The sequence below is a fragment of the Spermophilus citellus genome (assembly GCF_964194105.1).
Source record: "Spermophilus citellus genome assembly, chromosome: 3".
NCBI classification, from domain to species: Eukaryota; Metazoa; Chordata; class Mammalia; order Rodentia; family Sciuridae; genus Spermophilus; species Spermophilus citellus.
This window is the reverse complement of record NC_138184.1, coordinates 78,682,915-78,695,497: the sequence shown is the minus strand read 5'-3', so window position 1 is coordinate 78,695,497 and position 12,583 is coordinate 78,682,915. Positions and strand designations below refer to the sequence as shown.

The 12,583-nt window shown below is 45.0% G+C and overlaps 1 protein-coding gene across 3 annotated transcripts; it reads left to right on the top strand.

The window, feature by feature from the left end:
* Window positions 1-2,409: 2,409 nt before the first annotated feature.
* On the top strand, window positions 2,410-12,055 carry MLEC (malectin). 3 transcript variants are annotated; one of them, XM_081286927.1, is made up of 5 exons: window positions 2,410-2,846; window positions 9,385-9,563; window positions 10,245-10,421; window positions 10,525-10,582; window positions 11,721-12,055. In XM_081286927.1, the coding sequence occupies exons 1-5, from the start codon at window positions 2,621-2,623 to the stop codon at window positions 11,948-11,950; spliced, it is 870 nt and encodes a 289-aa protein (XP_081143053.1). In that variant the 5' UTR covers window positions 2,410-2,620; the 3' UTR covers window positions 11,951-12,055. The 3 variants fall into 3 exon arrangements, with proteins under 3 accessions (XP_081143053.1, XP_081143055.1, XP_081143054.1); XM_081286928.1 differs by lacking the exon at window positions 2,410-2,846 and adding an exon at window positions 2,853-3,158; XM_081286929.1 differs by lacking the exons at window positions 10,245-10,421; window positions 10,525-10,582.
* The last annotated feature ends 528 nt before the right edge of the window (window positions 12,056-12,583 follow it).

Genomic DNA, 12,583 nt, shown 5'->3' with positions numbered 1-12,583 from the left:
TGCCTCACACATGCTAGGCAAGCACTCCACTACTGAGCCATAACCCAACCCCAGCCCATATGCATTTTATTTTTAGAGTTATCATTCCTGGGGGAAAATCAGGATGACTTAAGTTTCAGCTCTGAAAAGTGGCTGATCTTGAGGTATCTAATTGTAGCCTGCATTTTTATTTATTTAACAATTCTAACAACTTTATTATGTACATTGCTCCCTGGTCGTCCTCCTCTTCCTCCTTTGGTCTCATTATCTTCTTTAATCCTCCCATCTGCACTTGGAATAGGAACAATTATTACCTCTATTTCACAACTGAGGAAACAAACTCAGAGAACTATCATTTGCTCAAGACCACACAGTGGGTAAATGTAAACCTAGATGTGAAACCCAGGAAGCTTGAGATCCCATGCTCATCCTGCCTCCAGGGTCTTATAATTTATGTTTTACAGAAAAGACAGCCTAATTCATGAGTGACTGGATCTCAAAAAGGGGGCCAGGCTCCTTGGCACAAGGGTTGCCCAACCAGGAATGGAATTTGAAGAGCTCATTAAGGGGTAGTTATGCATCTTACTTACCTTCTGAGGTGACTGAAAATTTAGAGGACTGAGAGAAGGCTGAAGTTTAGACCTTTTGAGGCTTTCTCAAATGTTTAGTCCATTTTTGTGACTGCTTCTCTGGATGAGACTGCCTGGAAATAACATAAGCATGAGCTCCTGCAGGCAGTGTAGTATACAGCTAGAACCGTGGCTCTGCTAGACCCTGTCTGGAGTGGGGAACTACATCACTTCTGTAACTCTGTTCCCTATTTGCATCATGCCCCTACTCTAAGGGCTATTCAAGCCTCTGTGTTGACAGGTTCCTCCAAAAATAACATTTTTTATTTTTTATTTGAGAGAGGAGAATGGAATTAGAAATTCAAGTGCAGGACTCTAGAGGAAACAAGTCTATTCAGGAAGAATCAAGAGCAGATCCTAGAGTGAGACTAGGAGGTAATACATTCAAAAGTTACCCCCGGGGGCTGGGAATATTGCTCAGTGATGGAGAGCTTGCTTAGCACGCAGAGGCCCTGGGTTCTAGCCCCACCACTGCAATACACACAACAATCTCCCAAAAGTTATACCTGTGGAGTCTGAGAAAAGAATTCTGATGCATTTAAATTTCCCCTTATATTGTCCATTGGCACCCTTTTCTAACTAATTGGGTCATGGGTTGCTTAAACATCTATGATTCTCATGTGGGGCCCCAGGTGTGTTTTTGCAGCACTAAGCTCATTGCCTAGCACATAATAGTTAGGGTCGTCAGATAAAATGCAAAGCGTACAGTTGTTTGAATTTTAGAAAATTGGTTTTTAATATGAGTATGTTCCGTTTGTTTATCTAAAATTCAAATTAAGCTGGGTTTCCTGTGTTTTATCCGCTAAATCTGACAACCTTATTAGTAGGGACTGGACAAGTACTTGTGGACGAAATTATTAAATAGTTTTCTGCCTTGGTTTTGCACCTGTGGTGAGACCCCTTGTTGGCAACACAGCTTCTCTCTGCGCCTGTCTTCCTATTGGAGAAGTGGGAGTTTGGAGGAGTCACTGAAGTGCAGGGATCACCAGTGTAGGAAAGCGCCGGGTTAACTGCCAGAGTAGGAAGAGAAGTGGGGTCATGCCTGTGCCAGGTAACCCAGGTCCTCAAACTGGGAACCGGCGACTTCTACTCCGGCCAGGGCCGAGGAAGCCCCCGCCCAGTCCCCAGGTTCAGAGTCAGGCCAGAGGCTGTAGCCATGGAGACGCGGGCAGCCCGGACCCCTCCTTCACCTAGCCACGCGTTTCCGCTGCGTTGGAGCCTTCTGATTGGACGGCCGCTTGGACTCTACCACCCGCCCAGAGCCCGCTAAGGGGTGGGGGCGGGACCCTATCCTCGTGGGACTCGTGTGCTCCAGTCGTGTTCCTATGGCCTCTTTGACAAAGGCTGGGTCCTTTGTCTCACACGGAGAAAAGGCTGAGTCTCTTAGGAGAGTGTCCACGGCTTCTCCTACTTGAGCTTATGCTCATGCCTCTCCCTGAGAAAAAAAGGGGCGGGAAAGACAGCAACGCCCCCTCCAGAGCTTATTCGGTCCCAAGATTTGTAGCACCGGAAGTGCTGGCGACGTGTCAGTGCGCCCTATACTAAACCTTCCCCCCCACCCCCCAGGCCACCTTTCCCATTCAGCTGTGGGATTCCGGGGCCGCCTGGGCGCTGCACCCGCCACTTCCGCATCGGACCGCTGCTTCAACCGAACTCCCTCCCTCTGCGCGCGCTCCATCTCGTGCCCGATGGTTGGACCGGAGCCTGGGAGTGGCCACGCCTTTTCTCGCGTCTGATAGCCAATGGGCGGGCGGCTCCCGGCGGGGTGGTGGGTAATTAATAAGGAATCGGCGCTGATTGGCTACAGGGTCTTGGCTGGGAGGCTGGGCGGCGGGGTAGGTTGTTCCTGAGGTGGGAGGCGGCACCCGTGGCTGAGAAAGGGGCCTGAGAGCGACATGTCCCCGGCGGCTGAGGCAGAGCGGCCAGTGGCACTGTTTTACTGAGTCGGGGGCGGCCTGGCGGCCGGCCAAAGACGAAGGTCGGCGGGGGCTGCCCCCGCAGTGGTGGCGGCCATGCTGGGGCCCCGGGTGGTTGAAGGAGCCGCTGGGGCGCTTCTGCGACTGCTGCTACTGATGCTCCTGCCGTCGCTCTGGGAGCCGAGACTCGGCGTGGCCGGCGTGGTTGGGGCCGGGCTGCCTGAGAGCGTCATTTGGGCGGTCAACGCGGGCGGAGAGGCTCATGTGGACGTACACGGGATCCACTTCCGCAAGGACCCTTTGGAAGGCCGGGTGGGCCGAGGTGAGAGCCCTTCGCCCGCGCCGCGGGATTCCAGGCCTGCGGTGCTGGGCGCAGCTGGTGGACGGCTGCGGGCCCTGATCCCGTTCCTCGACTAGGGGCCACGTCTCTGGAGTGAAGTTTCTTTGCAGTTTCCTCAAGGACCTGGTCATACGCCCAGGGCCTAGCACTGGCTCGAAGCTACCAAGAGCTATGGAGGCAGAGAGTTGGCGAGAAGTTATATTTGGACCTCGCATCCTGGATTTTCTCAGCCCCTCACCCCCACCCAAACTGGGAAAGTAAAGACCAGAGATGCCTCTTGCCCTTCGAGGCCAGGCGAGTTATAACTCATCAGTACTCCTGCTGTCTTATCGAGACAGTTCTTGGTAGATTCTTGCGACCCAGATATCTGCTGCTTTTCCTCTCCTTCTAAAGGAGCCGGGCTTGATTCTTAGCCAGAATAGCAAGGAATCTTTGAAGGGGATGGGCCAGGAAAGTTTGATTGTAGCCTTCTCCCCCGCCCTCCCTTGGAGCAAATATGTGTACTTCAAAGGTAGAAGTAGTTATATTGAAGCCATCTTGCACGTGAGTCTGGGGGCAATGTGTCAATTGTGTCGTCCTGGGTAAGATCTGAATATCTATAGTGTGGTACCACCTACCCGGGGTGATCCTGCTTTTGGGAAAAGCGTGTCTAAACTGGTTGAGCAACAGTGGCTTTTACAGAGCTGCACAGTTCTCAGAGAGTGTAAGAATTGCTAGGAGAGGTAGTTAAAAATGCAGATTCCTGGTCCTCACTCCAGATCAAATAGATTGATTCCCCGCTGCTGAGATCTAGGTTTCTATGTCAGTTGCTGTGAGATACTTCATTTGCAAACCACTCTTTGGGGAAAATCTCTCTAGATTTCTTTATTTCTTCTGTAAGTAGAATTGGAAAACAGACTTAAGAAGGAAGTTCCTTGCTTCATGTGTTGGAAGGAGATTTATACTATCTGCTGGGTTAAGAGGCTGCCCAACTGGCAGTATGCCACTCTAGCCAACCTAGGAGACAGACTTTTCATTTTCCACGATGTCCATATCTGGCTCTTGCCTTTAGTAAAGGATTGCATTTAGTTTCTACAAGTTAATTGCAGTTTCCTGGAAGTTTATTATATTAGGAGTTTATTGCTTTCATACATCTGAGGATCTTGGGACACAGGGCTTCTTTCTGAAGTTCTGTGTTTGTCTTGGAATTTGTTTAGCCCTGGCATGTAGATCCCAGTATCCTGGGTTGAGCTGAGTCAGAGCTTCAGTCCTGCAGCAGCCAAGCCAGACTTCATAGCAGGAGGTCATTGCTATCTCTATCCTGGACCCTTCCTCTTTCCCTGTGGTCTGGACTGGGAGGAAGGAGGTCTGAGGAAACTACAGTTTGTGGACTTTGCCTCTTGAGATAACTGTAGTGAGGACAGTGAGTAAGTGGTTTCTCTCACTTAGCAGATACCAGGCTCTACATTGGTTACATTGTTCTAATAGGTCCCTTGGGCAGTGGATAAAGCTGACCAACACCACACAGGTTTAATCCCCAGGTACTGATCTTATTCAGAAATTCTGGCTTTAGTTTGCTGGTGCAGGTTTTTTTTTTGTCTTTGTTTCGGTCTGGTCAGCAGTGAGCCAGGCTTGCTGTCCTTGGGTTATTGGCTCATGGTTGCAGTTCCTTTGGAGTTTATTGTAGCAGGTGAAATTACATGAGACCTACCAAAGCTCATGCATATTGGAGTCCTGTTTCCAATGTGAACCTCTGGACATTTTTTTTTTTTTTCAAATGGAGGTTCCCTGTCTTCCAGTCTGGTTATGAATTGAACAGTTTTAAGGAATGGATGGGGAAAAGGGTTAGAGTTGGACCACCTTGTTGCAACTTTGGGCTTACCAGATCCCTGAGAGTAGCATTTTTCTGGCATTAGGTCTGGGACTGCTTCCACTCAGGAATCAGCTTTCTAATTTCTTCTTTACTTAGGAGTCAGCCCCACAAGGGAAGTGCAGCTGTTCACTCTGCCTTTCCTTCTTTGGCCCTGTTTGGATAAGGGTGTGCCAGGTATTTGGAGACCCTTGCCTTGTGCAGCTATTTACATTAATTGCTGTAGGAGCCGTAGGCCCTATTTTCCCACTTGCTTGTGATATTGTTTCCACCATGCTGAGGAAAGTTCATTTTGTGTAAAATGAATTCAGGTACTTGTTGCCAAGTTTGTCCAGATAAGGGTTTGGCCTGCTTTTGAATTTGCTGTTTCTCTGTAATTTCTTTGTAGTTCAGCATTCTTTCAACTGAGTGGCCCAGGGCACCTGGTGCCTTATGCATTCAAAGGCACTTTATAATGTTTATTGAATTTCATTTCTGCCTTGAGGATAACTAGTGTTCATAGCCTGGGAAAGGCATTTCAATCTGTGTGCTTCAACAGATAGAAGTATAGAAAGTAGTTCAGCAGTGCTTACCTTGGGGTTTTGGTATGCTACTTGATACGGGTTCTTCTTGGTTATTCTGGATCCCTTTTGACTCTGACTAGGGAAAGACCTGATTATTTGGCCTAAGGGCCCAGAACTTGGCTTGGTTATAGAGGGAGGCTATTTCCGCTTCATAGAAAGATACTTACTAAACTTGTATGACCTTGAGGAACTTACTTTACCTCTCTGAGCCTTGTTTTCCCTCTTAATAATACTTCTCATACCTTAGAAATCTCTGACATGACTCTACAAACTCTCCTGTTCAGAGTAGGGTAAACTGTCACTATTTTTTTTTTCCTGCTTGATGACCTTTTACATGGAATTAAAAATAGGGCAGAACATGGCTGGAGGGTGAGGGATGCTGGCTGAGGATCTAAGCTTATCAAATTACCAATTCTGTTTTCCTAAGGAAGACCCTTTCCTGGACTGGGGAAGGATTTGGCCTTGGGAAGATAAGAGCTTGAAAGTTAGGGTGAGAGAGACAGACCCCTGTCTTTGATTTGCTTAGAATTCTCTTCTGTAGAATGTGTTTAGAATTGTCTCCCTATACTGTTACCTAACAGGCATGCTTCATCTGCAGGCCCTCTGAGTGCTGGAAGTTTGCAGGTAGAGAATTAGGTCCCTGAATCACTGAGTTCCTTGCCTCTGCCCATTGAGATGAATTCTTGAGGAACTAGTCTTACTTGACAAAGAAAGTGATTCAAAAGAATCTAGTGGTCAGAAGTCCTAGTGTTGAGGTGCTGAGAGATTTTGCAGCACCAAGAAGTGCTTCATGGTGGTGGTCTCATGTAGAACAGGTTCCTGCTCATTCTGGCTTTTAACTCCTGTGCTTCCCAGCTGCAGTTTTCCAATTAGTTTGATTGCTTCTTTTTTCCTTTTAGTCCATTTACTAAATTCTCTATAGAGCAGAGACATTTATTTAGGGCATATTGGGTGCATATCCTTTCCTAGCTCGTGTACCTTCTTGTCTGTCTATGCTTTTCTCTGTGTGAGGCACTGTATTAAACTCTTTACAGGTATTTTTTACTTTATTTTAATGGTACAGGTGTTTTTATTCTTACCACAACTCTGTTTTATAGGTGAGGAAACAGACCTAGAAAAAACAACTTGTTCAGCTTCTCTTAGGTGGCAGAGCCAGGGTTCAAATCCAGGCCTGCCTTACTATAAAACCTGAGCTGAATTTTCCAAGGAGTCTGGCTGCTCTATTTTGTAGAACTAAGAAGCAGCAGACATAATGTAGGCCCTTTGGCCTCCTTCGTTTTTGGTTAACTGTCTTAAGCTGTATTCTGTCAACTTTAGCAGTGTGCTGACTGTACACTCCATTGTATTTTAGAGAAATCTATTTAACTATGAAGACATGAAGGCTAAAGAGGGAAGACATTTCCTTTTTGCTGCTGCATCTCTTGGGACTTAGGCAAATGCAACTTTGCATGTGGCAAATCTCTTAGGACAGTCACTTGGGCTTTAAAGGGAAAACACTTAAAGGTAATTCCAAGGTTATTAAATAATTTTTGTTCACATAGCTATTTTCTTAACTGTGAGACTGAGACCGCCACAGATTACATTACTGTTGGTTTCTCACTTTTTCCGTTTGGCAAAGGAAAAAAAAAAGATTCCCCACACATGCACAAATTTTTCTGTGCATGAATAAGTCAAATCTAGTTAATGTTCCAAATTTGTAAGGATCACAGTCCTCATGGAAGAGGACATTCTTAGTTGGAAGAGAAATAGCAGTCTTTCAGTCTTTATAGGTTTGTGTCCTAGGGTAATGTACTTTGAGGCTGAAAAACGTTTGGGGTTTTCTCTTTTTTTGTTGTTGTTTATTGTAGTACTGGGGATTGAACCCAGGGGCACTGTACCACTGAGTGACTTTTATTTTTCCCAGGTTGGCTTCGAACTTGTGATCCTCCTGTCTCAGCCTCCCAAGTCACTGAGATAACAGGCATGTGCCACCCAGCCAGCCCCTTCTTTGATTTCTTGAGGAGAAATAGGAAGAAAAATGTCTGAAGACAAAAATGCAATGAGTTTCCTGTTTCATTGTCTCATCAGTTCATTTGATTTCATGGCTAATGTCATTTACAGGAATTGTTACAGTTATGTTTATTTTTTTAAGAGCTTGACCTCATCCACTAGGTCTTTTGGTTAATCTTTTACCTTTTGCCAGGTCTTTTTCCTTGGAATTTTGGTAATTCAGCTCTAGGGATGACACTTGGCATCTCCCAAAGAATCTAGTTGGCAGATGACTTCAGGGTCACCATGAGAGATTGGAAGGCAGTCTTGAAGTCTTTTTTTTTTAAAGATGATTCTGGGTTTTTTTTTTTTTTTAATGTCTTTATTTATTTATTTTTATGTGGTGTGGAGGATCGAACCCAGGGCCTCTCCCGTGCTAGGCAAACACTCTATCGCTGAGCCACAACCCCAGCCTCAGTCTTGAAGTCTTAACTCCATGCTGGAGGAAAAATTACCCTACCCTACTATCTGTCTGTAGTTGGGAAAGTAAACTATGGGACACTGGAAAGTATCTGTAGGATAAAGGAATCAGGCTGCTCTCTGAAGGAGGAAGCAGAAGTATTATCCTTGGGGGCTGGAAGGTGATATTTTGTGGAAAGACCCTAGTTTAGTTTGTTGAGTGGGGGAAAAACGCGAATACACAACTTATCTTCTACCGAGGTTGGGAGAGACCTGGGGACAATAGAGGTTTTTGACTTCTGATACTGACCCCAAGGTAAACTTTGTACTTTTACTCTACCTTGTTCCTTGTTCTTTTTATGAAATGGAAATGGTGTCTCCCCAGGACTTGGGCATCTTAAGCCAGAGGTATCAGTAGGACCTTGGCAGATTGACTTCCCTGCAGATGCTCTAGACTCCTGGTGAGCAGGGCATGACTTCTCTGCTTTGTAGGTACTTCCTTTGTTGCCATTTGTTCATTCAGCAAACAACACTGAGTTTATAGGTGAGGAAACAGACCTATATTGGTCTGAGTGGCTACTATGTCAGGTGCTGTGGTAGGTGCTAGAGCTTTGGTAGAACTGCTTTCTTCTGTTGGTTTAATTTAGGAAATGTTTAAGAGTTGGAGTTTTATGAGTCTGTGGGTAGCAAGGTGCTTGAACCTATTGGAAATTAGAGAGTTCTACCCTTCTTTTTGTGAGTCTGTCTTTTTTTTTTTTTTTTTGGCCAGCATTAAAACTTTTTGAATGAAAATTTGGGAAAAAACAAGTAAAGCTGGGATATTATTCATAGTAAAGATGATAAAAAATGACTTTCGCAACCTGATAGTCCACAGTTTTATTTATTTACTTATTTTTTAAATTCTTTTTTTTTAACATTTATTTTTTAATTGGACACTATCTTTATTTATTTATTTTTATGTGGTGCTGCGGGTTGAACCCAGGGCTTCGCACATGCTAGGCGAGTGATCTACTGCTGAGCCACAACCCCAGCCCGTCCAGTTTGTTTTAGATGCTTAGTTTTCTTTTCTTTTCTTTTTTTTTGAACCAGAGATGGAACTCAGGGACGCTTAACCACTGAGTCACATCCCCAGCCCTTTAGAGACAGGGTCTCACTGAGTTGCTTAGGGCCTCACTAAGTTGCTGAAGCTGGCTTTGAACTCACAATCTTCCTGCTTCAGCCTCCAGAGCCACTGGGATTACAGGTGTACTCCACCGCACCCAGCCAGATGATTAATTTTTCTGATTAAGAAAAAACATTTGAACTCAATCACCTTGATTAGAGTTCCTGGCCATCCCCTGGTTTCAGGAGGTTTTTCTGAAACTCTCCCTCTTCCGGAACCAGGCATCTCCAGCATAGCATTTTTCTTCACATGATGAGTTAGACTTGTTCTCATTCTCCAGATAGCCAGGGGAAACCTTCTCCTGTGAAGGTTAGAGGGGCTATTGGAATGAGTATTGAGTTTCTTTAATGTGCTCTTCCTTGGCAACGGCTATCTGATTCTTGCTTTTGTGTGAGCTCTGTTTGGAGCCAGGTGCAGAGGAGGTGGCTCCTCCTACTGAAAGGGTTATTAGCATTACCCCAGAAATGCCTCTGACAGTTATATATCTTGCCCCTGATGTGCTTTCTTTCGTGTTCCCAGCTTCAGATTATGGCATGAAACTGCCAATTCTGCGTTCCAACCCAGAGGACCAGATCCTGTATCAAACAGAGCGGTACAATGAAGAGACCTTTGGCTATGAAGTGCCCATCAAGGAGGAGGGGGACTATGTGCTGGTGTTGAAATTTGCAGAGGTCTACTTTGCACAGTCCCAGCAGAAGGTAAGGTCTTGACTTAGTGAGACATTGATACTCTTGGACATTCCTTTGCTATGGGGCCACAGAGTGTCAGAGCCTCCCAGAAGGGAGGAACAGATGAGCTTTGAGGAAAAGCTGGATTCTTTCTGCATCTGAGAAAGCTGTGTCCCATTGCCTGTGTGACTACACTTGCCTTGGGGGTTGGTGACAGAGAGCATTGCTAGGGCTTGGGGATATGGCTCAAGCGGTAGCGTGCTCGCCTGGCATGCATGCGGCCCGGGTTCAATCCTCAGCACCACATGCAAAACAAAGATGTTGTGTCCAAAGAGCATTGCTAGAATCCTAGTTCTTGGCAACTGACTGATCCTGTTAAGGTCCTGGTTACTTCTCTTCCCTTGACTTTCAGTGCCTTCTTGTTTTTAGCCTTTTCCTTTTCCTCTGTCTTTTCCTGTGTATTTCCTTCTTTGCATGCTGAGATTTTTGTTTTTATTCTTTGTTTCTTGAGGCAGATATGCTACTGCCATGGCAATGAAGGAACATAGTTTTGGTTTGGTTCGGGTAAAGGACTCTAGCCACCCCAGAGTATATCCAGACCCATCATTTTTTCTTTTGAACTTGAAGCCCAGGCAGGTGCATAATGTCCGATTCCTTGAAGAGGTACAAAGCTGATGGTTTTGACATAGTCTCTTTTTCTAATCCTTGAAGGTATTTGATGTACGATTAAATGGCCACGTCGTGGTGAAGGATTTGGATATCTTTGATCGTGTTGGACACAGCACAGCTCACGATGAAATCATCCCTATGAGCATCAGAAAGGGGAAGCTGAGTGTACAGGGGGAAGTGTCCACCTTCACAGGGAAACTCTACATTGAGTTTGTCAAGGTAATGCCCCATTCTGTCTCATGGTTGTGGAACGGCTCAGAAGAGTGGGTGAGGATAACATATTGGCTGCTGTGTGGATTGACCATTCTTCCCCATTTCCTAGGGGTATTATGATAATCCCAAAGTCTGTGCACTCTACATCATGGCTGGAACAGTGGATGGTAAGTTGTGCTTTTGATTTGCTTTCTGACTCAGGCTGAAAGATATGGTTCAGGAAACCCTCAGGAGATAATTTAGCTGATCATTATTTTGTAAACACTTAAAGCCAGATTGTGGGGAATTCAGAGTCACAAGGATGAGGATGAAGTATTTCATAGTACTAGCCACAAGCTTTGAAATAAGATCTGTGTTCTTTCTTTTATTATTTAATCAGCTGTTTGGCCTTAGATAAATTCTTTTAAATTTCCTATAAATTGGGATTAATAATGGTTCCCATTGGGGTGCCTGACCCCAATTTGGTATTGCCTTAAACTTGTTCTCATTTCAATTCTTGTTGACATTTATTTCTTAGGAGAAAAAGGCAAAAGGAAGACTTTATTAGGATTTTGGTATGTTCTGAAGAACTCCAGTGTTGCTGGAGTACACTGGGACCAAAGTCCATTTATTCATATCTCTTTGACCTTGGGATTCAGACTCTTGCTTAGGGTTTCGATTATCCTGTCTGCCAGCTTCCCAGCTGATGTTTGCAGAGAAAACTTGTATCTTAGTAATTTTTCTTCCCTATCCTATCTCTGTGCCTTTACCCAAGTTGTCTTGAGTACACATCTTATCATCTTGTCTTGGTGTCCCCTCCCAAATTCTGATGTGATGGCATCTAGGAAGATGATATCTTACACCAGACAGCTTTGTGCTTGAGTCCCTGAGAAAGAGGTAGGACAGAGGGGAAGTGTGAGCAAGAACCCAGAATGCTGTAGATCAGCTTTTTTCTTTAGTCTTTGTGTGAATCTACAGGAAATGTGGACTTGTGCAAAGGAGAAGGGATTTGAAAGGTTAAATTTTGGGTGTGAGATCATTGTCTCTGACCAGTCTAAACTTCTTGGGGCTCTGAAGATGTGGGACAGGAAGGGAGATAGTGAGCTTCTCTGTGAGCAAGGCTTTTCCAACTTTTTAGTTAAATCTGAAGACTAGTGTTAATGGCACTCTGTTGTTCTTTAGGCTGGAGATCATCTGTGCTACTTCTCCTTCCTGTGGACCCTAGATAGGCCACAGGAGTTTCTTTATTGTGGCTCATTTGCTGTTCTTAGGGTCTTACTTCATGCTATGGGTCTCACTTAATAGGCATTTTCTTTCTTGTGTTAGATGTACCAAAGCTACAGCCTCATCCAGGATTGGAGAAGAAAGAAGAGGAAGAAGAAGAAGAAGAATATGATGAAGGGTCTAATCTCAAAAGACAGACCAATAAGAACCGGGTGCAGTCTGGCCCTCGCACACCCAACCCCTATGCCTCAGACAACAGCAGCCTCATGTTTCCCATCCTGGTGGCCTTTGGAGTCTTCATTCCAACCCTCTTCTGCCTCTGCCGGTTGTGAGAACAAATGACCATCCTGAGCAGGGTGGAGGGGAGTGGGAAACCAAACATGTTGATTTTGGTTTCTGTATTTTTCATAATGATATAAAAAACAAAATGAAACAAATCCAACAAACAAAGCCCACACACACAAAAAGTAAAGGTGATAAAAAGAGACAGAGTGAGTGGAGAGCAGCCCTCATCCACTACTTGGTCCCAGGCCTGCTTCAGTCCTAGTCCTCTCTTTGTGGCTGGCCCCAGCTGTCACTTTCCTCTCTGGGGTACTTGGGGCAAACGGGTCCTTCCTGTCCAGGATCCTTATTTGTATAACGAGTGAAAAGGACTCTGAACTCAGAGTAGTTATGGTTTCCTTTTTTAGGTTAGAAATTAACAAATAGGGAAATGTCATCTAATTACCTGAGAAGACCAGCACTGGGAGTTGGGTATGTTCTGAAGTCATGTCCAGATAAGTTTTCATATGTCCTGGGATTGAAAGAATGTGTGTGTGAAGGTATATAAATCAGATGGTAAAGGCAAAAAAAATGGGGGAATTGAAAAAGAAAGAAAAGTAAACGCTTCCTTACTTGGAAGCCTTTATGGATTAATCCAATGATGGTTCCTTCTCAAATATTTGAGTTTGTCATTGCTTATCTCC